The sequence below is a fragment of the Chiloscyllium punctatum genome, chromosome 49, assembly GCF_047496795.1.
Source record: "Chiloscyllium punctatum isolate Juve2018m chromosome 49, sChiPun1.3, whole genome shotgun sequence".
In the NCBI taxonomy this organism is placed as follows: Eukaryota; Metazoa; Chordata; class Chondrichthyes; order Orectolobiformes; family Hemiscylliidae; genus Chiloscyllium; species Chiloscyllium punctatum.
In genome coordinates, this window is record NC_092787.1 from 21,534,616 (window position 1) to 21,560,652 (window position 26,037).

At 45.5% G+C, this 26,037-nt stretch overlaps 1 protein-coding gene across 9 annotated transcripts in view; it reads left to right on the forward strand.

Annotated features, from left to right (window-relative positions):
* LOC140469360 (dynamin-1) overlaps positions 1-26,037 on the forward strand; it is a 246,391-nt gene that overhangs the window by 114,110 nt on the left and 106,244 nt on the right. For 7 of the 9 annotated variants that reach the window (XM_072565798.1, XM_072565799.1, XM_072565800.1 and 4 more), the window contains exons 11-15: positions 8,714-8,800; positions 14,026-14,096; positions 15,141-15,192; positions 17,001-17,012; positions 20,014-20,127. In XM_072565798.1, coding sequence (XP_072421899.1) covers positions 8,714-8,800; positions 14,026-14,096; positions 15,141-15,192; positions 17,001-17,012; positions 20,014-20,127 — 336 coding nt within the window. The remainder of the gene's footprint in view (positions 1-8,713; positions 8,801-14,025; positions 14,097-15,140; positions 15,193-17,000; positions 17,013-20,013; positions 20,128-26,037) is intronic. The other 2 variants (XM_072565803.1, XM_072565802.1) reach the window with 1 other exon arrangement.

Here is a 26,037-nt window from a genome sequence, read left to right on the forward strand (position 1 = left end):
TCCACAATGACGAAGAACATCGAGTCCATGAAAGGACTTGTAACCAAGTGTCGGGTTTACCCGGCCACTCCCACAAATGTGGGGAGCCATTAGTGGTAACTCTTGTCCTTAGTGGCACTCTGGGCACTGCCCTCCCAACACAGCTATGTCTGCATCCAATACTGGCCACCAGACGTAACTTCTCACCAACATCTTCATTTTCATTTTGGAAGGCCCTGGTGGAGTTTAGCCAGCAGCTGGTAGCGAACTTTGCTCAGGATAATTACTCTTGCTCCCCATAATAATATGCCGTCCTCTACTGTGATCTGGTCTCTCCAGTTCCAAAAAGGTTTCACTTCACGGCTCTTTGGTTTCCCTCTTCACCACCAGCTATTTCAGTTTTGCCAGGACATGATCTCCCTGCACCAAATGTCTGATGGTCAACTGCATCTGTATCTGTGTGTAGAAAATTTAAAACCATTACGGACTCTTCCAGTGGCAGTACCGCTGGTGGTGTATCTGCCAGCAGGAGACGGTTCAATGCACCCACATTTGCTGCTTGGACTCCCAGACGGTATCCCAACCTGTAATTATATGCATTTAGTATTACAGCCCACTGCAGAATTCAGCCTGAAGATATGGGCGGCACTGCCTTGTCCTCTTTAAGTAGACCTATTAGGAGTTTGTGGCTTGTTATTATTACGAATTTACATCTGTAAAGCTATTGGTGGAACTTCCTGACTCTAAGTATAACCTCCAATCATTCCTACTCAATATGAACATTTGTATGCTCTATATTAGCCAAAATCTTGGATGCATATGCTATTGGGCAATCCTCATTGGGCCACCAATGCTACCCTGTGCCAATGGGGAGGCATTGCTTGTCAATACCAGATCTCACTTGGGATCATCGTGTGCTCATACCCTAGAATACGCTAGCTGTTTCTTCACTTCCCTGAAAGCTATGTCTTGGCTATGTGCCCATTTCTAAGGCTGATCCCTGTTTGGAGTTGATGCCAAGGTGCCAGGATGGAGGCCGGGTTATGTATGAACATTTCCATAAGAATTCACCGGCCCAAGGAAAGACCTAAGCTCCGGTACAGACCTGGGAGCTAGGGCACACCAGATGGCCTCCTTCTTTAGAGACCGCAATTTCCCTTCCCACGTGGTTAAAGATGCCCTCCAACGCATCTCGTCCACATCCCGCACCTCCGCCCTCAGACCCCACCCCTCCAACCGTAACAAGGACAGAACGCCCCTGGTGCTCACCTTCCACCCTACAAACCTTCGCATCAACCAAATCATCCACCGACATTTCCGCCACCTCCAAAAAGACCCCACCACCAGGGATATATTTCCCTCCCCACCCCTTTCCGCCTTCCGCAAAGACCGTTCCCTCCGTGACTACCTGGTCAGGTCCACACCCCCCTACGACCCACCCTCCCATTCTGGCACTTTCCCCTGCCACCGCAGGAACTGTAAAACCTGCGCCCACACCTCCTCCCTCACCTCTATCCAAGGCCCTAAAGGAGCCTTCCACATCCATCAAAGTTTCACCTGCACATCCACCAATATCATTTATTGTATCCGTTGCTCCCGATGTGGTCTCCTCTACATTGGGGAGACTGGGCGCCTCCTAGCAGAGCGCTTTAGGGAACATCTCCGAGACACTCGCACCAATCAACCACACCGCCCCGTAGCCCAACATTTCAACTCCCCCTCCCACTCTGCCGAGGACATGGAGGTCCTGGGCCTCCTTCACCGCTGCTCCCTCACCACCAGACGCCTGGAGGAAGAACGCCTCATCTTCCGCCTCGGAACACTTCAACCCCAGGGCATCAATGTGGACTTCAACAGCTTCCTCATTTCCCCTTCCCCCACCTCATCCTAGTTTCAAACTTCCAGCTCAGTTACTGTCTCCTTGACTTGTCCGACCTGCCTATCTTCTTTTCCACCTATCCACTCCACCCTCTCCTCCCTGACCTATCACCTTCATCTCCTCCCCCACTCACCCATTGTACTCTATGCTACTCTCTCCCCACCCCCACCCTCCTATAGCTTATCTCTCCACGCTTCAGGCTCACTGCCTTTATTCCTGATGAAGGGCTTTTGCCCGAAACGTTGATTTCGCTGCTCGTTGGATGCTGCCTGAACTGCTGTGCTCTTCCAGCACCACTAATCCAGTATTTGGTTTTCAGCATCTGCAGTCATTGTTTTTATAGCCTTTGATTACCACCAGGATATATGAACACCAATTGGACACCAAAAGACATGACTCACCATCAATAGTTTTGATGCATACAGACAAAGAAGGGCATCATTTTGACTGGGACAACACACACATCCTACGACAGGTGAAACAAAGACACTCACGCGCATTCTTAGAGGCATGGCATTCTAACCAGAACTCCACCAATAAGCACATCGATTTAGATCCTGTCTAACTTCCCTTGAAAAAAAGAACTCACCCACCTTAAGAAACCAAGACCAAAAAGTACAGAGGTGGGACATATCACCAGCACTTCACCGGAGACTCTCACTGATGATATTACCGAGTACGGTGATGAAACATCTGAAAAAAAAACCTTCCAGCTCAGTGAGCTAACTTACACACATATCATTCACCTGAGCTACAGATCTTATCAAAAATCAGTCTACAAGCTGTAAGGAGAATTGCTTGTTGCATTTCATCTGCCCCAGTGTCATTTGCCTGAAAAAGAATAACACAGTCTTTCCACGTACTGGGCCCAGCCTTCAACAGTATGATCGAATGCATCACGTTTCCCAAGTAACGGCATGATGTCAGAAATGTTTACCCCAACTGTTGCCAGTGAACTTCTCTAGGAGTGTGCTTTTCTCTCCGCCACCGAAATAATTCCACAGAGGTCGGTGTCCCATCACCAAGTCACCCCTTATTTACAGGGGTAGAGTCCATGACACTGATCCAGCTCCCTCAGAGCCAGCTCCCAGAGTGAATAGAACCTTTGACACTCCTGGCTTATCGGATAGCCAGGGCTCCCCGATTGAACCAGCCCCAATCAGGGAACTCAGATTCCCTGAGATCCTTCTGGCTGACCTCATTACAATCAGTAGACATTAGACATTAAAATGTAACATTGAAGGTGGGCGTTGGGGAACAGGGACACCCCTCGAACTTGTACCAGGTTAACATGAAAGCCATTGAAGGTTGGTAAACGTGAAAACAAAGCCACAGCAATCTATCAGCCTCTGAAATGGAAAGAGGTGAGCACTCTGGCCTGTCTCTTCTCCACAAAGGGAGCTGGTATTGGACTGGGGTGGACAAAGTTAAAAATCACACATCACCAGGTTATAGTCGAACAGGTTTATTTGGAGGCACTAGCTTTTGGAGCTAGCTACCTGACAAAGGAGCACTACTTTGAACACTAGTGCTTCCAAATAAACCAGTTGGTCTATAACTTGATGCTGTGTGATTCTTAACTTCATAAAGGGCGGACATGGTCTGTGCAGGATAATCTCTACACAGACTGAACACAACCTAAAGAATGGCATGGGCTAGACTGCAGAGTGGTGAACCCTCCTTGTGAAAAATTAGATTAGATTCACTACAGTGTGGAAACAGACCCTTCGGTCCAGCAAGTCCACACCGACTCTCCAAAGAGTAACCCACCCAGACCCATTTCCCTCTGACTCATGCACCTAACACCATGGGCAATTTAGCATGGCCAATTCACCTGACCTACACATCTTTGGACTATGGGAGGTGCTGGTGTCGGACTAGGGTGGACAAAGTCAGAAGTCACGCGTCACCAGGTTATAGTTCAAAGGGTTTATTTGAAACCACAAGCTTTCAGAGCACTGCTCCTCCTTCAGGTGAAAATTCAACCTGTTGGACTATAAACTGGTGTCATGATTAGATTAGATTAGATTCCCTACAGTATGGAAACAGGCCCTTTGGCTGAACAAGTCCACACTGATCCTCCGAAGAGTAACCTACCCAGACCCATTCCCCTACATTTACCCTGAACACTATGGACAATTTAGCACAGCATGTGACTTCTGACCTCCTTGTGAAATCCTGCAGTAACCTGTTGCTGATGTTAAAGTTATGAACTGCAACACATTTCCCTGCTTTAATATGAGTGGTTTATGATTGATTTCAAGTTGGTTACCATGACAGTAACAAGTGTCATATGAACCAAATGTTCACCCTCATATCACAAACAACCATTGGTTTGATTTCTGGAGCTCCCCTATTGCTTCTTAATAATTTACTTGTCTGTCGTGTTAATGCTTTCTGTAAGGTGGCCTGGTGGTTATGCCACTGGATAGCTCATCTAGCAGCTCAGGTTAATGTCCTGGGGACACAAGTTGGAATCCTACAATACCAGCCGGTGAAATTCAAACTCAGTTGATTAAAAAGTCTGGGATTGAAGGCTGGTCTCAGGAAGTAAAAGGTAAAGTCACTCTAGTCTTACCAGACCATAGGGCTGATTGCTCATTAGAGAGGAATAAGTGGTGGTGTTGTTTAACCTGAGGGTCACCTTAGCCGGAGCAGAAATTGAACCTCTGCTGATAGTGTCACTCTGTATTGCTGACTGAGCCCTAGTCTCAGTAATGACGAACATAAACCATTGCTCGTCATTCTGAACTGACTTCACAGAGGCTGGTTTCCCATTACCAAGTCACCCTTTGTTTACGCATACATAGTACAGGACACTGACCCAGCTTCCTCAGAGCCAGATCCTAGAATGAACAGAACCTCTTACACTCCTATTTATTTATATTTCTTTTTTTTTAAACCCCCACACTACCGCCTAACTGCAGTAGTGCTTAGATTTATCCCCAGCACCCATGTTGTGTTTGTGCAGGCGTGAGACACAGTGAAAGACACAAGGTGCACAAACCTTTATTCAAATTTGCATCACCAGGAAGAAAGGAAACACCTGAGTGGCCAGTGACAAGCACCGCCCTTCACATCAAAGGGCAATACTGTGTGATCAAACAGTGAAGGGGAGGGTAGGGATTAAATCAAAATAGAGTTGGAGGGGGAAATAATACACTCCACTCCCTGCGGTGCCCACCTCTCCCTGAACAGCTCCAGGGTGTCGGTAGACACCGCGTGCTCCTTTTCCAGAGATACCCGGGCTCTAACGTAAACACTCCTATTTATCTTTTTTTTCTTCACCCAAGCCCAGAATCCCCCCTTTATTTTTTTTTAATTTTTTTTTTCCCCACACTACCGCCTAACTGCGGTAGTGCTTATTTTTTCCCCAGCACCCATGGTGTGTGTGTGCAGGTGTGAGACACAGTGAAAGACACAAAGTGCATGAATCTTTATTCGATTTCCACCACCAGGAAGATAGGGAAAACACCCGAGTGGCCAGTGACAAGCACTGCCCTTCAAACCACAGGGCAATGCTGTGTGATCAAAACAGTGGAGGGGAGGGTAGGGACTAAATCAAAATAGAGTTGGACGGGGAAATAATACACTCCACTCCCTGCGGCGCCCACCTCTCCCTGAACGACTCCAGGGTGTTGGTGGACACCGCGTGCTCCTTTTCCAGAGATACCCGGGCTCTAACGTAAACACTCCTATTTATATCTGTCAGCCAGGGCTCCCTGATTGGACCAGATTAACAGCCCCAATCAGGGAACTCATATCCTATGAGGTCCACCTGGCTGACCTCATTACAATCACGACAGTTAAAAGCTTGCCTTTGAGGGAAGGAAATCCACCATTCTTATCAGGTCTGGTCTACGTGTGACTCCTGGTCCAGAGAACCTCAGTAACTGCCCTCTGAAATGACCTACCAAGCCACTCAGTTCAAGGGCAGTTAGGGATGGCCAGTGATGCCCACATCCCACGGACGATTGCATTTTTTGAAAAGTTAGTTTTCTGTGAAAGAACATGCATTTGTATAAGCACTTTTTGTCATGTCCCAGCGAAGTGTTTGCAAAATGTGGTCAGTATTACACACAGGGAAAGAGGGTAGCCATTTTGTGCATTGCAATCTCTAATAAGACCGGAGTGATCGGATCTTGTCTAGTTTTTTGGAGATGTTGTTGGAGCAGAGAATATTTAGCGGAAACCCTCTCCCAAGGGATATTTTTTCAAGTTCATGGTCATGGGGGAGGGTGGTCTCAGTCACCTGACAGACAATGTCTCCAACACTGCAGCACTCCCTCAGGCCTGTGCTGGAGGGTTAGCCTCAGTTTAACCTTCTGTTCCAGATGGGGGAACAAGAGCATGACCAACTGGACCTCAGCTAAATGAAGAGACAGACACTCTATTCCTCTCTCTCTCAGAGGCTGCACAACTTCCTGTGTATTTCTGCTATTTCCTGTTGACACCCAGAATGCAGCCAAAATTGGAGAAAGTAAATAACAGCCTTTTACTATGACAGCGAGGCTCTTGACAGATCTTTTAAAAAATAAGTTTACATTTCCCTGCCAGTTTGGAAACAATCCACTTAAAAGCTTCCATATTTTAATGTGAGATCATATGAAAATACTAACGCAACCCTACCCTTAATGAAAGAATTGAAAGCTGGATGTTATTATGGGAGGTATGGCAAGATGACTTCCTAATATCTCCCTCTTTTCATTGACATTGTTAACTCTTTTTATTTCAGATGTTCAAATGATGCCATTAAAGTGTCAGCAAGGGATTGTCAAATGATGTTCCCTCATTATTTTTAATTTCTCGTTCAACTTCATCCAGCACTTTTAGGACTGCAATAATTGCTTTGCTAAATGTTGGTGGTTCGCCTGAAGGCACAAATCCCAGGCAGTTAATCCTTCGCTTTATTAATAATTAGGTACATACTGGAAAGAAAGGGAAGTGGGATGGTTACATTTGAAGCTGGTATGAATTGAGTATGTGGACTGTGGACAGTTGGATAGTCTCCCTTGATCAAAACCACTGACCAAACCCATTCTGGAACACTCTCCTCATTCCAAAAGATCTCAGTTTGGTCCCTCCCTTGACACCTTTGGAACAAAAGTAAAAAGTACAATTCTCTCGTTCGAGAGAATTTAGTGGTGGTTTAAGCCAAGAGTCGGGTGAGAGGAGAGGTTGAGAAGTAGAGTCCTTTAGCTGGGTGTGGGATTTGAACCTGTATTGTTGGTGTTACAAGCTAGCTGTCCAGCCAACTGAGCAACATAGTCCCAATTGTTTTGGATGTGCTTATTGGGGAGCCAAAATGCCAGGCATGGATTTTGAAGTGAATGGGATGGGACTGATTGCCTCGTTCTAATTCCTGACTAAGAATGAGATGTTCCAGATGATTTGATATTGTTTCATTCCTTTGTAGGATGTCGGGCTCGGGCAGAATTTCTTATCTGTCCTGTACCTTGAATCAGGGTGATTTGTTTTTTTTTAATTAAATGGGTGAGTGTGATGGCCTGTTGGCTGTCCTCCCCAACTCTGCTGTTGCACCTGAAGGAAGGGTGGTGAGGAGGGCTGGAGGAAACCAAAGACAAATTGGCGTTAAATATGAGATGGGACCGGTGTAAAGAGAAGGCCGGCAATTGTCAGCAAAGAGCAGTGTAGGGGAGCCCAGCTTTGCGACTTGCCTGCCCATACCTCACCTCCACACCTGTTCCTTCGAACAGTCAGTGGATGCAACAGAGGGAAACTATTTAATTCTGCAATCTTACTCAATCCATTGAATTCCAAAAAGAGGGGGGATGTTTGGGAAGCACATTTTAATTATTACTCCAGGCCCAAGTTAATATTACTTGGAAGGCCAACATTGCCTTTTTAAAATGTATCTCAATCGCCTATTTGTTGTCATTTATCCACCTTGTATACTAACCTGTTCCACTCCTATTTATTCCCCGAGTGTTATTCTCTGTAGCTTGCATGGCTGTCTGCTTGCATGTTGGTATTGTGTGAGTCTGTTTGTGGGTTTGTTATGGGATTGCAACCAATGGAAAACACTTGGAGTTCATGTTGCTCTACAGTACTGCATTAGCAAAGATACATTTGCTGCATAATATGCAAAGGAATTAGAGTTTGGTTCAGATTCACGGTTATACTGACTTCAAGACTGACACAGGCTCATTTGGAAAATAGAGTATGAACATTCCAGATCCTCTTCAAACAGATTTCAACTTGCATTTTGGTTTTTTCTTCCTTATCGTCCATTCTCCGAAGCTCCACGTGACTCATCTGCCGTGAAGATTCCGAATGGACGGTTTATCCTAATCCCCATCCCTGCCCCTGTGCAGCCAGACAGGTGGTCAGACAGGAGGAAGACACTCTTTTTAGCCACTCCAAGCTTGGAGGTGTCCCTGACCCTGTCCCAAATTGATTGATGCAAGTTGGCTCATTGCCAGCTGCCTTGTGGCACTGTGACTGTGCCCTGGCCACTTTCTGTACTTAGAAAGCTCCAGCAAATTGGCAATGTGGGGAGAACAGCATTTACGAAATCTGCACGTTTTTAACGCATTAATTCCATGGATTTGACTTCGTTGTACTGAAATTTTGAATTGAAGCAATCCCTATTCAGTTTCTCAATTTGATTTTAGTCAAAAAGCCGTTGAATTTGATAAGGGCGGTGTTTAACTTCCACTCTGCTGTAATCCCAATGCCGTCAGCAGAGTCTAGACTGACTGATTATCCTGGTCAGTTCGCTGCTGTACTGTGTTGCAGTGAGCTCCGTGTTAGATGCTGTACATTGCTTGGGGGGGGGGGGGGGGCAGATGGTATGGCCTGTTTTCTACTTCTCTGCCCGGTTCTTTCTTACAGTTGGGCCAGTATCCGCACTTACGAGAGGAAATGGACCGAATTGTGACCACTCATATCCGAGATCGTGAGGGCAGGACCAAAGAACAGGTATGGAATCGGGAATGGCCAGAGTGGCCTGTGTCATAAACCTTTCCTCAAGGATACTACGTCCTTGGTTTTTCTTCCGAGGGGTCGTAAGTCAGCTCCCGGCTCTGAGATGGCTAGTTTGGTACAGAGATGAAAAAGAATTTTGAGGGGCCTTTTGTTTCTGTGTAAGCAGATGAGACTTCAGGCCAAAGTGGTCATGTTTTAGAAGTGACTTGTATAATGAAAGGGGAGTGGGGGAGTCCTGAAAACTGATGTTAAGTGAGAATCAGTTCAGCAGTGGACTGCATGAAGAAAGGCTGCTAAACTCTTTCTCCTTCTGCTCTTCTAACTTTGACCTGTAAGGCTCTGTTTCGGTTTTACACTATGTTTTTGGGGTTTGTGTATTGGGACTGTGGTGCACCTTCGGAACAGCACAATTAAGTCTAGTTTGGACAGACTGGGTTCTATGGATATTCTTTGTTCTGTTCTTTGTGTTTCATTCTGTAATTTTGTGAATACATTTTTGTCTGTTTTAAAACCTGATAGTCAATCTAGCTATCTTACTCAGGGTAACTTTCACTGTACACTTACCGAAGCAAATTGCAAATTATGGTCTGGGCTGCCGGCTTAAGAATGTTTTGAGTGGCCTGGCCTAGTCCATAGCACTTGCCTTTGTTTTGTAATGGGGTCTAGATGAGAGCGGTGCTGGAAAAGCACAGCAGGTCAGGCAGCATCCGAGGAGCAGAAAACTTGATGTTTTGGGCAAAAGCCCTAATGGGGCTCAGGTCTCAGTAACGAATGATCAAACATCTATCTATTCTCAGTGCATTTTGCAACACTTTCTCCATAACCTTTAATGCTCTGAGGTTTCAAGTGCAGTCGATTTTGGTGTAACATGTATTTCTTCAATATGAACTGGCTTCAACGCGATTGTAGAATTTAGGCTGTTATTTGTAGAACATGAACTTTCCTTATCTCTATTGGCTACACAGTAACACATTTCTGGCCCCATTTGTTTAAATGGTATGGCTATTTCGCGATTTTCTTACACCGCGAGATTGCACGAGAACAGAATGACCACGTTATATCTGAACCGACTGTGCTCATTTAAAGGTTTCTTGAATGTCTTCAGTGTTCCTGTCTCTATCATTCCTTCAGTCGCTGAGTCCCACATTCCCGCCACCCTCTGGGTGAAATGTTTTTTTTCCTCAACTCTTCTCTAAACCTCCCACCTTAAAGTGTGGCCCCTGGTTACTGACCCCTCTACAAAGAAGAAAAGTTTTTTTTCCGATTACTCTCCATGTTCCTCAGCACTTTGCAAACTCAATCAGATCCTCCCCAACTTCCTCCACGCGAAGGGAAACATCCCCAGCCTGTCTGGTCTCTCATCATGGCTGAATTACCCCAGCCCAGGGGCATCCTGCTCAATCCCTTCTGCACCCTCTCTAGTGCAATCACATCCTTGCTATAGTGTGGAGACCAGAACTGCATATAATGCTTGAGCTGTGACCTAACATTGTGTATAGTTACAGCATAACCTTCTTCCTGTTGTATTCGGGTAGGTGGTGAACGTTGAGCCTAATAAAATCTGGAATGAAGAGCCAGCCTAATGGTCACCATGTAACCATTGTTAATTGTCATAATTGTCATCTCTTCAAAGCATTTGTATCAGGCACACAATATAAAAGCTTAAATACACATACCAACAGTTCAAGAACAGCTTCTTCCCCTGCTGTTACTAGACTGCTGAATGGACCTCTCAAATTTCAAATCTAACGTTGATCTTGCTTTTTGCGTAACTTCTTTGCAGCTGTAACTTGGTTCTCCTCACTCCGTTTTGCCACCCTATGATCTTCGTATGGTATGATTTGCCTGTACCGCACGCGAAACAAAACTTTTCACTGTACTGAGGTACCTGTGACAATACCAAATCAAGTCATAAAATCTGGCTCACTAATATCCTTCTTTTAGGGAAGCAAATCTGCAGTCCTTACCTGGTCTGGCCTACATGTGACTCCAGACCCACAGCAATGTGGTTGACTCTTAACTGCCCTCAATGTAGTAATGGGATAGTCAACAAATACTTACCTGGCCAGTGATGACAATGCCTCGTGAATGAATTTTAAAAATAAATATAATTCTTTTAGTGTTTCCAACTGGGTTGCGGGTGGAACATTTCCTGTTGGAGAGCTCTCATACATTTCCAACTTTAGTGTGAGAAGCTTCTTGTCAAGTCTATGTGCATCAAAGTATTTGTTTTGGCGTAAAACACAGCAATAAAGAAACCTTATGATGCCAGTTGAACAGTGGTTGCAGGATTTCTATGAGCATTGGAGGAACTGATCTCTTGAGGACAAAGGAAAAGACCAGAAAGCATATACACAATCTGACATTATGGAACTGTGGCATGAAGCAGTGTCAGTGGAAGCCACTCAGCCCATTGTGCTTTACTAGCCCACTGCAAGATCTATCCAGTTGGTTGTACTCCCACCCTCCTCTGTCCTTTTCTGTTGTCTGTACTGTGTGTTCCTTTTATTTTTGGAATTATCAGAGTTGTATAAAAATACTCATACCCATGGAAAAAAAAACTTATTTTTAAGCCAAAGCAGATTTTAAGAAGCAGTGAAAAAAAATTGACTTGTACAGACTTTTGACAGTCTCACACCTTCTTAAAATGCTTCTTTCCGAAATGAATAGGGTGCAGATAATTCCTCCCCACACCCCACAGATGTTTGTCTAAATTTCTTCATAAAATTTCTGCTTTCCCCCGACCTTTTCAGGTAGCGCTCGACAAAAGGCGACACATGTTGCACTCCAGTTAAAAATGTAATACTTCGTCTTCGCTCCCGGAGGGCCACAACGTTCTGAGGAGTTACCCTCGTGTCTGAGTTGGTCAGCCGAGTGGAAGCTGACAGATACAACCAACATCATGTGACGAGGTGGGATCTTGGCCAAAAGTTCCAATGAGAAATGTGGTGTTGGAAAAACACAGCAGGCCAGGCAGCATCCGAGGAGCAGGAGAATCGACGTTTTGGGCATAAGCCCTTCAAAAAGAAGGACTTATGCCCGAAACGTTGATTCTCCTGCTCCTCAGATGCTGCCTGGCCTGCTGTGTTTTTCCAGCACCACCTATTTCAACTCTGGTACTCCAGCCTCTGCAGTCCTCACTTTCTCCCAAAACTTCCAACATGGCCGCCACACTCAGCCACAGTCCTAATAATAAAGCTGATTGGCAATGGAGACGATGGCCTAGTGAGAATACAGTCAGTATTCTCACCTGACTGTTAATCCAGTGACCCAGATAACGTTCTGGGGACCTGGGTTCAAATCCTGTTATAGCAGGTCGTGGAATTTGAATTCAATCAATATTTGGAATTAAGGATCTCATGATGGCTATGAATTGATCGTTGGTAAATGTTCATCTGGTTAACTAATGTCTGCTTGGGAAGGAATCTGTCATCCTTACCTGGTCTGGCCTACATGTGACTCCAGACCCACAGCAATGGGAGTGACTCTTAACTGCCCCCTGGATAATTCAGGATCAGGCAATAAATGCTGGCCCAGCCAGTGATTCTTCTATCCCTGTAAATGAATAAAATAAAGACAATTAATATCTAATTGTCAAATTCCACCCATCAGTACATAAATAACTGGTTAAAAAAAGTTTTTAACGAGTTAATAATTGGCTGTTCTGTGGGCTGTTTTGGCGCAGTGGTAGTATCCATGCCTTTGAGTCATTAGGTCCAAACTCCTGTCCCACCTGCTCCAGAGATGTATAATAATATCTCTGAACAGAACATCTCTTAAATAGAATTTTCTTTCTTTAAAGAACTGTTCCTCGGAGGAGCTAATCAGTCAAATAAAAGCAAAAGACTCCAGATGCTGGAAATAGGCCCATACAAATGACACAGCAAAAAGGGGGCATATGGCCCATCTTGTCCATGCTGACCCAGGCGCCCTTTCTAATCCCATCTTTCTGCCGTTTGGCAGCACATAAGGTGCAGACCCAGGTACTTCAAAGAAGAGTTTCAAGACTCTGCCTCCACCATCAACTCAGGCAGCCCATTCTAGACCCCCACTATCCTCTGTGTAAAAAAGGGTTCTCCTCGTGTCCTCTCTTCTCCTTCTGGCATGCAGCCCGAATCGACAACCAGTGGTCTTTGGACTCTCAGAACCGTTCTGGTGAAAGGTCACTGGACTTGGAACGTTAACTTTGTTATTTCTGTCTGCAGATAGTGCCAGACCTGCTGAGTTTTTCCAGCAATTACTACTTTGCTTTCAGATTTCTAGCTGTTCTTTATTTTATATAATAAACATTCCCGTACATCAAGATTGAGCGTAATTTCTGCTGAAGACTTTGTGTGAGTATCCTACCTCATATGGTAACCGTGACCTAGACTGACACAATAAGGAGCATTGTTCACTGTGAGTCTACCAAAGGTATCTCAGATGGTTCGGATGGATAGTTATGTCATTATAAAACACTTTACACTTTCAAATGACCATTTTATTAGAAAAATGTCACCTTGCTTTAAATATTCCTGTTTGGGTGGTATTGCGACTTGATGGTTAGAGATAGCGTTACGTACAAAGGATGGGTTTTAATGGTTGAGAACATTATTGAGAATCAATAGTTGGAAAAAGTTAACTTCATTCTAGGCATTTTAAGTTAAAAAGTTTGTTTTGAAGATGACTCCTGACAAATTTAGAGTTTTAAAATCAAGTTTTAAAAAATCTGACAATTCAGAGCTACGTCTGTTTTAATTCCTTGTTCTTGTTCTATCAATACATAGATTCATTACATTTATTTAATCTATTATATCTGCAAATTCTACCAGAGACCAATTTGTATTTTGTTTAGAAATGCAACAAAGTAGTTATTGCTTTGGGCAAATTTGTTTCAAAAGGCTGCTTGGGCAAAGTGATATTGCGAAGCCTGTTCCAGTACGTCATCTCTTGTTCCAGCATTCCTGGTTACGAAATAAAGGGAATTCTGCCTTGATCCGAGTATAGTTGCTGAACATGTGTGGAAGGAGCTCTGGCAATGGCATATCAGATTACCTGGATCTGGAGCGTAAGTCTCCAGGGCTGCAGATAATTTAGCATCTTCTGGCCATAGTAAGGTTCACTAAAGCCCATTGTTGTTTATTCACAAGTGCAGATTTTGCACACTTGTAGTGGTCACATCATGTCTCATGCTGCATTGACAAGTTATGAGCTCAGTGACTGTGCCTTCTTCCCTTCAGGTCATGCTGTTGATAGACATTGAGTTATCCTACATGAACACAAACCATGAGGATTTCATTGGATTTGCCAAGTAAGTGAATATTTTATCCACAGCCTGCCAAAGTGCTAACTGTGTAGTGTGGAGGACTGTCCTCTCTATCCTGTGGTTAATTCCTTGTTTGCCAAATATTTTTCATTGGTTCTATGAGTGGAAAGTGTCACCCTCTGTGTGCCACCCGAAGCAATAGCATGGGGCGGGGCGCATGGTCAGGCTGCAGTGCCAGTCACTGGTCTGTATAATTTCATGGTGGGCTAGGGATCCTCACCTGACCATCCAGTAATTGGCCGTTCCTCGTGAATGAGGCGCTGAGTTGGTTAACCATGAGGGCGTCGCATTTCATTCGAAACACGGATACACTGCTGGCAATCGCCGACACGCGTGGGAATGTGCAACGAAAGCCTTTGCTCTGTATCTCACCACCTGCCTGTTCTGTCCATGCATGATTGTGCACGCGCACACACACACGGGTGCTGGTATCAGGACTTGAAGCGATACGTGTTTGAACTGAATTGGGATACTCTCACGGTTAACCAGCTCACCAGCAAGGATTACTCATAAGGAATGGCTACTCCCGATAGGGATTCGTGAGGAAACATAGCAGTGCATGCCTTTTCAGGAGAGGGGACCCTTGCTCTGTTGGGGATCTGATTAGGTTCCCTGCAGTGTGGAAACAGGCCCTTCGGCCCAACTAGTCCACACCAACCCTCCAAAGAGTAACCCACCCAAACCCATCTCCCTCTGACTAATGCACCCAACACTATGGGCAATTTAACATGGCCAATTCATCTGGCCTGCACATCTTTGGATTGTGGGAGGAGACCCATGCAGACACGGGGAGAATGTGCAAACTCCACACAGACAGTCACCCAAGGCTGGAATTGAACCTGGGTCCATGGTGCTGTGAGGCAGCAGTGCTAACCACTGAGCCACTATGCCGCCCAGTGAATTAATGGTGTTTCTGGTCCACTGACTACCTGCATCACCAGGCAGATGATATGAATGTTCAACAGTTATTTTTAACCCCTGCACTGGTGATGATCTCTTTATGAAGATGTTTCTCTGTTTGCTTGACAGTGCCCAGCCGAGGAGCAGTCAATTGAGTAAGAAGAAGGCAGCAGGCAATCAGGTATTCACTGGGTAAAGGGAGCTCCTGCTTTAGGATACACTGGGGCTAGTGGGCATTACTGGACTGAAGGCCTGCTCAAGTTGAATTCCAAACTTAACTTTTACTGCGGTGTGAAATGGGGCAAGACCTTGAGTTGCATAATCATCGCGTGCTCTCTCTCTCTTTCAAACACACACAAACACACATGCGCTTGCACACAAACACATTTACGTGCACACACACAAACGGACATGTGCATGAACACACACACACACAGTTGCTGCTTCCACCATCATGTGTACCAATGCTATTGTTGAAAAGGGAATGTTATGGTCCATTTTTCTGTTGAGTGCAGCATTGGGAACCCCAGACCAGCAATGGATCCAGGTTCAAAGTCTTCTTTTGGAGGGTCGAATGAGTCAAACAGACTGAAATAGCTTAGTGCTTCACCGACATAATACTTTCCAAGACCCATTGAAACATCTCCCCCTGTACAACAGGGAGCAGGCCTTTCCACCCATATTCCATTGGGTCACCAGCCTTCATATGGGAGCCAGGACTGCAGGGAATGGCATGTTGAGAACCACAAACACTCCCTGGAAAACCATTGGAAGGAGGAGCTTTAGTTGGTTTAACCATTCTGTCACCCAGGGGGCATTGAGGCCAGTGACTGAATTAAGGAAAGGTTAATCCTAGTCCATTTGGCTCCACACCAGAGGGATAAACCCAATCGTCAGATTTGCCTTTGTGCTATTGAATGGTTGAGTAAACTTGAGGGACTGAATGGCCACAGCTGCCTTCCGTTCCCAAATGGACAATCTCTGGGCCTTGCTGAATATTTTCAGTTGCAGACATAAACTTGAGGGATCTGCGCCAGGGTCTGTCCAGTGAACCCAGACTGTCTCAGTTCTTCTAAAACTTATGTGACACCTTCCTCTTTTCCTGCCGCTCTCTCTCTCTCTCTCTCTCTCCTTGTCAATGACTGGGCTACAATTGAAGGTCAGGCTTAGCATTGGTGAAAGGGTGGTGCGGGGATGGGGGGAGTGGTTCGATCATCTTGGGAGAGAGTTAAGGGGATGGGGGGAGGAATCTGCAGGTCGTGACCCTAATCAGACTACCTGCAAACAGTAACCAGAACCTCTTGATCTTGTGGAAAAGAAGCCTAACATTCACTGCCAAAGATTACCAAAGAACCTGGCCAAAAACTTGGAAGAAAAAAATCCATTCCAAAGCTACCTCTCCCCTTTTGAGAGCTTTATTCAACTGCACTAGTCTTAAGTTTTTTCTTTCGGTTGCTTTTCTTTTATGCAATTTTCATTTTTCCTTTCTCATCCAGGTAATGTTTGTGATAATGAAGCTCATTCAAGTGAGATATTTAATGAGCGTTAACGCTGGTTCAAATGATTAAAACCAAATTTGAACTAAAATTTCCCTCACATTTTGGAGATTCCAGAAATATTTCTTTGCTGAGCCGTTGAAGTCTTGGAAATTTTTAATTGTTAAAATTATTTTGCAGCCCCTTTTTTCTATCAGATGTCCAGTTCTTTTTTAAAAAATTATTCTGCCAATGTTACTTGTCCAATTACCTTTCCAAGTTTGATGCAGTTTTAATTTATTGACTGAAGACAATGTAAGCAGTGATGGCTTGAATGAGCTGCAAGGAGTAAATGTGTTGTATTTGCTGTAAGTGGTCTGTACTGTAGGCAAATGCCATCCATTATACTAGAGTAATAATCAGGTTCATTTATATTCTCCCTTTCTTTATTGAACCTTCCTCTTCCCACTCCTCTGCTTGGCTTCTTTACATCTGCTATGGTTACTCTGTGAAGGATGAAATCATGGTGAGTACATTGTTGCTGTGGAAACGCAGGTTAAGTGTTGGAGCTACATCTGGGTGGGTTCAAATTCAGTTGGAATCCCACTAAATAAACTCAATTAACAAATCTGCAATGTAAAACTATTAACGGATACTGTAACACTTACCATTGATTGTTATAAAACCCAATGCCCTTTAGGGAGGGACATCTACCTTCCTGAATTCCGAAGAAGAGTCGCATTGGACTTGAAACATTAACTTTGTTTCTCTCTCCACAGCTGCTGCCAGACCTGCTGAGTTTCCCCAGCATCACCTGTTTTTATTTCACGGTTTCCAGCACCCTGCAGTATTTTGCTTTTAATTAATCCGCCGTCCTCACTTGGTCCATGCACATGTGACTCCAGACCCACAGTGATGTGGCTGACTGTTAACTGCCCTGCAAAATGGCCCAGCAAACCCCCTCAAGGGCAGTGAGGGATGGTCACCAAATGCTGGCTTTGGCAGTGATGCCCATGTCCCAGAAAAGAATAAAGGGCTCAAACAAGAGAACATCCGGAACAAGAGAGCATGACCCTAATGATTAAGGTTAGGCCACGCAGGAGTGAAACCAAACATTATTGCACTGTGAGAAAGTGAAATGCTGGAATTCACTCAGTCAGCTCTGGTTGTTTGGTATTGGGAGGGAATCAATTGAAATTTTCAAGATGGCTACTGTTTTTTAAGACACCATGTGGAAGACAGGCTGAATGGAATTGAGGTCCAAACCAACCCCGATCTAGCTGTATGGTAGAATGGGATTAAAGGACTGAATGGCCTTCTGCTGATTCCATGTTCTTGGTAAAGATTAGGATGAAGAAGGTAGTCCCTTAATACTCTCTCCTGACATTACTGGGCTACTTCCACAATATTGCCCAAGATGGAGAGACGTATTGCCGAAGATTTCTTTTCATCTTGCACTCATCAGGACAAAGGCAAGAATGTTAAATTACAAACAGATCACAACAGTTTAGACCACAAGAGAGACGGGTGCTGATTGGTTGGCAAATCAAACCTGATTGAGAGAAGTGTTGTCACGGCTAAAGCTCCCCATGCACCCAGATAATTTTTTTAAATGGAGTGAGGCTGGAACCTATTCCTTTTGTTTGCAGAGATCAACTCACTGTGTGGGAATATGTGTCATGACCAACAAAGCGTAAATGAGCCACCATTGTGAGTTTGACCATTGTGAGATTATCTTAAATTGGTTCTTAATGTGGTTGTTAGTGCACTTCCCCCCCTCACCTTCTCCATGACAACACTTCAGCCAATCAGATTCGACTTGCCAACCAATCAGTACCCTTTTCTCCAGTGGGATGAATTGTTGTAATTAGCTGAAATTGGTCACTCTTGCGTCTCTGTCCTAATGATTGTAAAAAGGAAAAGTTCCTGCCAAACCACCCTCTTTTCGGAAATGTGCCCTTTCCAAGCGACTCTTTATTTCTGAAACACTGGGTAGAGGGCTAAATGATCTGGCAGGCGAGCCGGCAGGTTCTGGAAGAAGATATTGTCTTTATCCGTTGCTGCTGTTTTGTGAGTGGATTGGCTGTAACTTTGTCAGCGATGACACTCCATATTGAGCGGGAAGCCTCCAAGCTAGAGATGGGTCTGTCCCTTCCACCATCTCCCTGATGGAAACCTGAGCCCACTCAGTGTGTACCACCCACTGGTACATTCTGAGGAAATAGTGGAAAGAATGCACAGCCTTGCTCTCTAAACCTCCTTATTGTTTGGTAATGCTGGCCAACGACGCGTATTTTGATCAAACTGCAGCGTTTTGCTCTAACCGAGTGCTGCAATCCTAACTTTATCTGATCATAAAGATCCCATGTACAGCAGCATTGTTTCTGTTCCTGGTGTAACCCAGATGTACGTCTGCTTGACCATGCGTTTTGTGTGTTTAGTTGTGTAGCCTGAGTTCATAGTCTATGGCTCTAAACCCTCTGTACAGTTGCATGTTGCTGTTTCCTTTTTTCGATCTTCCCTTTGTTTTAACTTTAGCCTTTTTTTCACCAATTTGACTGTTGACTCCCCCCTTCCCCACCATCCCTTCTTGATGCCTTGTGCGCCCATGGAGAGTGGGCTGGTGTTTTATCGTGTAGGTTTTGAGACAGGCCTGAAATTTAGATTTGATGTCTGCCAAAACTCGGTGAAGTTCTGTGTGGCTTGGGTTGGGGGGGGAGGGGTGCTGGTGGTGGAATATTGCGGGGTGGTGACGGTGGTGGTGGTGGGGTTTAATCTGGTTCATCTTATTGAGGATGGAAATCTCTGCAGTTTCCAATCAAAACGCTCATTAACCCCCGCTGGAAAAGACAGCGACAAAAAACCGATTGGGAATCCTGAGGGAAGGGTAACAGGCATTCTCCTCATCACTAAAGGGTTGACCTGGCAGGATAATTTGTTCTGCTCCATTTGAGGATTTGGAGTTTGAGTTGTTTCAACCTGAGTGCTACTCTGTTTCCTGGTGGCTTGGGCCTACTTCCTGTGGGGTGGTGAAAGCACAAACTAGTAACTGTTTTGTTCCCAACGCAGAATCGTTAAATGTTAGCCATTACCTTTGCCCATACTGGGGGCCCATCTCTGGCCAGAGTAGAGAGATAAGCAGCACAGAGATCCCAGGAGGTGGGCTGGCGTTCTGTTCAAAGCTGTTTGACTCGTGCTGTGGTTTCCATTGAGCAGGATTCGAATAGAGGAGTTAATCTCAGGGATTGGGAGGGGTGACCACTTTGAGACCGCTCAGGTTCCACTCTCTCAAATTTGATCTTGGCATCAAAAACCTTCAGACTCTAACCTTTTTAATCGACTGCCCGTTTTATTTCTGTATCTGTATAGAGACTACTGTGTCTTCCTTTCTGCGCATAACTCTGCTGTAACACGCATTGATCGACACCAGTGCCGTGTGTGAGGCCAGGTGCTGTGTTATACGTCTGGGATTCTGGGCTGACTCGCCGTCCTTTCTGAGTGCTCATTCTGCCTGCTTCTCGTTTCAGGTGATCAGGAAGGGCTGGCTCACCATCAACAACATTGGAATCATGAAGGGAGGATCGAAGGAGTACTGGTTTGTGTTGACAGCAGAGAACCTGTCCTGGTACAAGGATGATGAGGTCAGTTCCTTCTCACCTTTGAAGCGTGCCGGGGCGATGGGAAAAGTTGTCCCCGTTTTTGAAGTGAGGGGGCGTAACGGAGACAGGTCAAAGCCAATCCTCCCCTCCCCCAGCCAGTGCAACACCTCCCCAAGGGGAAATCAAGGACTGCAGATGCTGGAGAGGTCAGAGTGGAAAAGGGTGGCGCTGGAAAAGCATAGCAGGCCCGGCAGCATCTGAGGAGCAGGAGAATTCCTGATGAAGGGCTGATGCCGGAAATGTCGACTCTCTCTGCTGTTCCAAGGCCACTCCTTTTCAACCAAGAGCTACCCACCCACCAAGGCTGGGAGTTCTGTCCAGGCAGATCAGGGAGTCATGGTTACTACCAAAGGTTGGATGGTTTTGCAGGTAGTGCTGACCGAAATACGACAGGGAGAGAAAGATTGAGGTGTGATATGGCGAGCCTCCAACTCCTGCACACCCTTGTTCCTGGTCAACAACATCTTGATTTTAAGATACTTGTTGTTCAGACCCCTCCATGACCTCTCCCCCTCCCTAGCTCTCTAATCTCCTCCAACATTATAGACCTCTGAAGAATCTGCAGTGCTCTAATCCTCACCTCTTGTGCAATCCCTAGTCTGCACTTCAACGCTGTTGTTGGAGCGGGAACATTATTGATCAACTATTGGAAAGTCTGACCCACTTATGTATATTTCTGCCTGTTGCGGAAATGTAATTCACAAATTCAGTATTGTCAAGTATTTCTTTGGTCAAATTTGCATAGTAGTTTCAAGGTTTGGAACTTGCTTTTTTTCTCTATTTACATGTACGAAGATCAGATTTTGACAATGATCAGTACTTTGGTTTCAACATGTAACATTCTTGTTTGTAAATTTGGATGATATATCACAGTGAGCTGCGGTGCAATATGTTTTACTGGTAACTTACTGAGTTGTTCAATGTTTCTTGGAAATGTTGCTTACAATATAGCCTATGAGACGATTGTAAATCCTGTGGGTTGTGGTGTAGGTTAGATTTAAACAGTGGTTTGATTGATTATAACCTTGTTGTCTGAGGCCACTGTGCATGCACTAGGGCCGTGACTGACCCTTGACTGTGTGAACTATACATCATTCACGCCTCCTTGTTTAAACCACCAGTCAATACCAGCGTTACTATCTCAGTGTCCCCTACTTGTCTGCTGCAAAGCGCCTTGGGTTGCTAAAGGAGCTATATAAATTCAAGTTGTTGTTGTTGATCACAGTATCTAGAACCTCCTGCTTGAGAGGGATGTGGGGACAGAGTTAATTGAGGCTTTCAAAAGGCAGTTGCATCTTGATTCCAGGAGGCAACAATTGCAGGACAAGGATGGGAGAATGGGCCGCGATGGATTGCAGAGGGCTGTCACAGACACAGTGGATTGAATGGCCTCTTCCTGTGCTATAACCATTCAGCACAATGCAGTCCAGATGTGACCCAATCTGCAAGCTGTCTCGCAGCAGTTAGCAACTTCCTGGTTAGAATGGTGCTGGAAAAGCATGGCAGGTCAGGCAGTGTCGGAGGAACAGGAAAATTGGGCTCCTGCCCGAAACGTCGATTTTCCTGCTCCTTGGATGCTGCCTGACCTGCTGTGCTTTTCCAGCACCAATCTAATCTTGACTCTAATCTCCAGCATCTGCAGTACCCACTTTCGCTTGGCAACGTCCTGGTGCAATCCCACATTTCCGAGATGACCTGTTACTAGTGAAAGGTTGCACATTATCCTGATTTGTGGAGAGTCTTCGTAGAGTGACTTGGATGGCACAGTGGCTCAGTGGTTAGCACTGCTGCCTCACGGTGTTAATGACCCAAGTTCAGTTCCACCCTTGGGCGACTGTCGGTGTGGAATTTGTACATTCTCCCCAAAAATTGGGGTTCAAATAAACCTGCTGGGCTATAAACTGGTGTCGTGTGATTTTTGCCCACCCCAGTCCAAGACTGGCATCTCCACATCAAGTTTAAAGATGTGCAGGTTAGGTAGATTGGCTGTGCTAAATTGTCTGTAATGTCCAGGTGGGTTAATAACAGGAAATGCAGGGTTATGGGGCTGGGATTGGGTGGGATACCCTTTGGTGTGGACTCAATGGGCTGAATGGTCTGCTTCCACTCTGCAGGGATGCCCACAGAGGAACGGGGCGGAGGTATCACTGAATATTATTAACACAAAGGTCAATGGAATATGGAGCTGAAGATCCTCCGGAGTAGATGGGTGGGAGTGTGCAGACAGAGAGTCATAGAGACGTACAGCACGGAAATGGACCCTTTGGTCCCACTCATCTACGTTGACCAGATATCCCAACCCATTTGCCAGCACTTGGCCCATAACCTTCCAAACCCTTCCTATTCATATACCCATCCAGATGCCCTTTAAATGCTGTAATTGTACCAGCCTCCACCACTTCCTCTGGCAGCTCATTCCATACACATAGCACCATCCTGTTAAAAAGTTGCCCCTTAGGTCCCTTTTAAATTTTTTCCCTCTCACCCTAAACCTATACCCTCTGGTTCTGGACTCCCCCACCCCAGGGAAAAGACCTAATCTATTTACCCTATATATGCCCCTCATGATTTTATAAACCTCTATGAGGTCACCCCTCAGCCTCTAACGTCTCAGAGAAAACAGCTCCAGCCTCTTCAGCCTCTCCCTGTAGCTCAAACCGTCCAACCCTGGCAACATCCTTGTAAATCTTTTCTGAACCCTTTCAAGTTTCATGATCAGATCAGCCATGCTGTTATTGGATGACGGTGTGGGTTCGATGGGCAGAATGGCCTCATCCTGCTCCTGATTCATATGTTCACACATGTCAAAGGAATGTGCCAAGTCCACACAGATAGTGACCCAAGGGTGGAATCAAACCCGGGTCCCTGGTGCTGTGAGGCAGCAGTGCCAACCACTGAGCTACCGTGCCACCCAAATGTGCAAAGAGAAATGCGAGGAACACAGAATGCTGATACAACTAACTGAAAATGAAGACCAAAACTTGCACTAATGGGCAATGCTACCACCAGGTAGATTAGATTAGATTAGATTAGATTAGATTCCCTACAGTGTGGAAACAGACCCTTCGACCTAACCAGTCCACACCAACCCTCCGAAGGTAGAGCACTGTCATCTGTGAGTAGCAATTCAGTTGATGTACAGCTCTCGTTGCAAGGTCCAACTTAGCTCGGTAACACCTTCCACCATCAGTGAGGTGTTGAAAGGGAAATTCTGAATTCATCACTTGCAGATCATTGAGCATGAGAGTTGGCCGTGATTTCGAGGAGGGTGTAGCATGGGACATGGGTTAGACAGTACCAAAGGATCATGACCGAATTTAAAAAGGAACAAAAACAAAGTACTGTAGAGACTCAGCAAGCCTGCAGCCTCTATGGTGGGCCGAATGGCCTCCTCCCCAATTGTAGTAGTTCTGTGATTCTGAGAGGGACAGAGTTAATGTTTCGAGTCCAATACAACTCTTATTCATAACTGAGTTCCATAAGAAGGGTCATACCAGGATTTGAAACTTTACCCTTATTTCTCTCTCCACACATACTGCAAGACCTCCAGCACTCTCTTGACTTTACTTCAGATCTCCACTGGTATGTTTGCTGTTATTCAAAAGGAATGAAACTTTTCGTCCTTGGCTTTTGCTGGAGTCACCAGAATATTAAAGTGAATTAACAGACCGGATGTTGTAAATCAACAGGGGAGGAGGGGAAAATGTGAATGAGGCGAGTGCTGATGTTGTGTATCGCCAACTGCTGACAATCAGCTACACAGCTGCATGTGACAGAGTAACTGAGCTTGCACAGGGACCATTTTTACACTGTCATCGTAGACTCTGTGAGCGAAGACGGAACTGGAGGCGGACTCCAACACAACAATTTGCGAGCTTCTTGTGATTTGGCCTGGAGAATGGTCAAATGTTCAAGAATCAAGCTTCTAAAATGTACAGCTGATGCCTAGAGGAGGGCGCTTGGAGTGAGCTGGCAGTGTCCCTTTCTCTGAGTCAGGAGGCCCGGGTTCAGGTCCCACTAATTCCAGGGGTGCGTACTAATATTAGAGTTAAAGTTAGAAACCCTACAATGCGGAAACAGTCTATTAGGCCTAACAAGTCCACACTGACCCGCTGAAGAGTAACCCACCCAGACGTATTCCCCTACCCTGTTACTCTACATTTACCCCTGACTAATGCACCTAACCTACACATCCCTGAACACTATGGGGCAAATAAGCATGGCCAATTCACCTAACCTACTCATCTTTGAACTGTGAGAGGAAATCGGAGCACCCGGAGGGAACCATCGCAGACACCAGGAAACTATGCAAACTCCACACAGACAGTCGCCCGAGGCTAGAATCAAATCTGGGTCCCTGGCACTGTGAGGCAGCAGCGCCAACCACTGAGCCACAGTGCCGCCCTCAATATCTCCAAACAGGTTTGTTAGAAAATATATTAATGAAGGGTTCGACAGGGCACTCGTGGTGAGGAGGTGGTCTCCTACCTCTGAGTCAGGAGATCTGGGTTCAAGCCCCACTTATTCCAGATGTGTGCGATGACATCACCAAACTGGTTGATTAGAAAATTCAATAGTGAAGGGTTTGACAGAGACCTTGTGGTGAGGTGGTAAGAGGTCCACGATGAAGTCCTATTTACTCCATAGGTATGTACTGTACTAACATCTCCAACCTGGTTGCTTTGATAATACTGACAGCCCATGCCTGTGGTGCCTCTCACTCCATCTAGTGGTGGCAGGCAGCATTTCACCTCTCCCATCTCTCGTCACGTTGTCCTGGAAGTTTGGGCATGGCACTGACAGTGAACAGAGAGACCTCGCCTGCTCCTTCGCACTGTTTCCAAGAGGGTGCCTGCTGCCATGTCCCATTCCAGAGCCAGCACCTCAGGCAGTGCAGCACTCCATTGGTGTTGCACTCGGGCCAGTGGGTGACCCAGAGTGGGGATGAGCTGAAACCTGACAGCATCTGACTTGGTGGTGGCTGCACTACCGAGGCTGACAGCCCAGGGGCACTGTTTTTCACCCAGGTGGAAGCAGACAGTGCAGGAAATATCTCAGCCAGATCGTGTAGTCAGCGGTGGGGTAAAGATTGGCAGAACTACTCACCTGCAAACAGTGGTGCAGCCAATAGGGGGCAGCATTTAAGGCAGCTGAAGGCGAGGTGTTAGAGACCATCTGGAACTAGCAACCACCTAAATTGTGGAGCCGGTAATTGACATGATTTGATTGTACCCTGTCTCTTGCTTACTTGGAGAATGATAGTACTTCAGTGTCACAGGGTTAAAATCCAGGCACTCCCTCCCTAAGAGCACTGTGGGTGTCCCAGTGCGATATTCCAGCACCCCCCCCCACCCCCACTTTCTCCAGGGTTATTGGAAATGGGCAATAAATACTGACCCAGCCCGCGACACCAATATCTCCAAAATAATTAATATTTTCAAAAGGCAAATGTTTAATTTTCTGTCATCTCCAATTTTTTGTTGAAAAGAAATAGTGGTCATAATGATACTAAAAAAATCTGTTTATGTTTTTTGACCCTTTGATTTTTCTCCAGGGTATGTACTCAGCAATGTTTTGATGATTTCATTTGGAATGATTTCCTCTTACATTTCTGGGGATTCTTGGAGCATTGTTGAGACTCCGAAGAACAGATGTTTTGTTTTAACAAATGGAGATCCACAAAACACTTTCAGTGGAATTAGTATTATTATTGAGGCAGCACTTTGAATTCACTGTCCAATCCATCTATTCCTTTAATTTCTCTCATATCTTCCCCGTTACATCCAATATTTCCCTCCGTTATTAAACTGGATGTTTTACTTGATGTGGCAATGCTTATCTTGCTGCCTGCAATGACTGGGTGTTGATATTGAAGAGTCCAACAGACGTCTA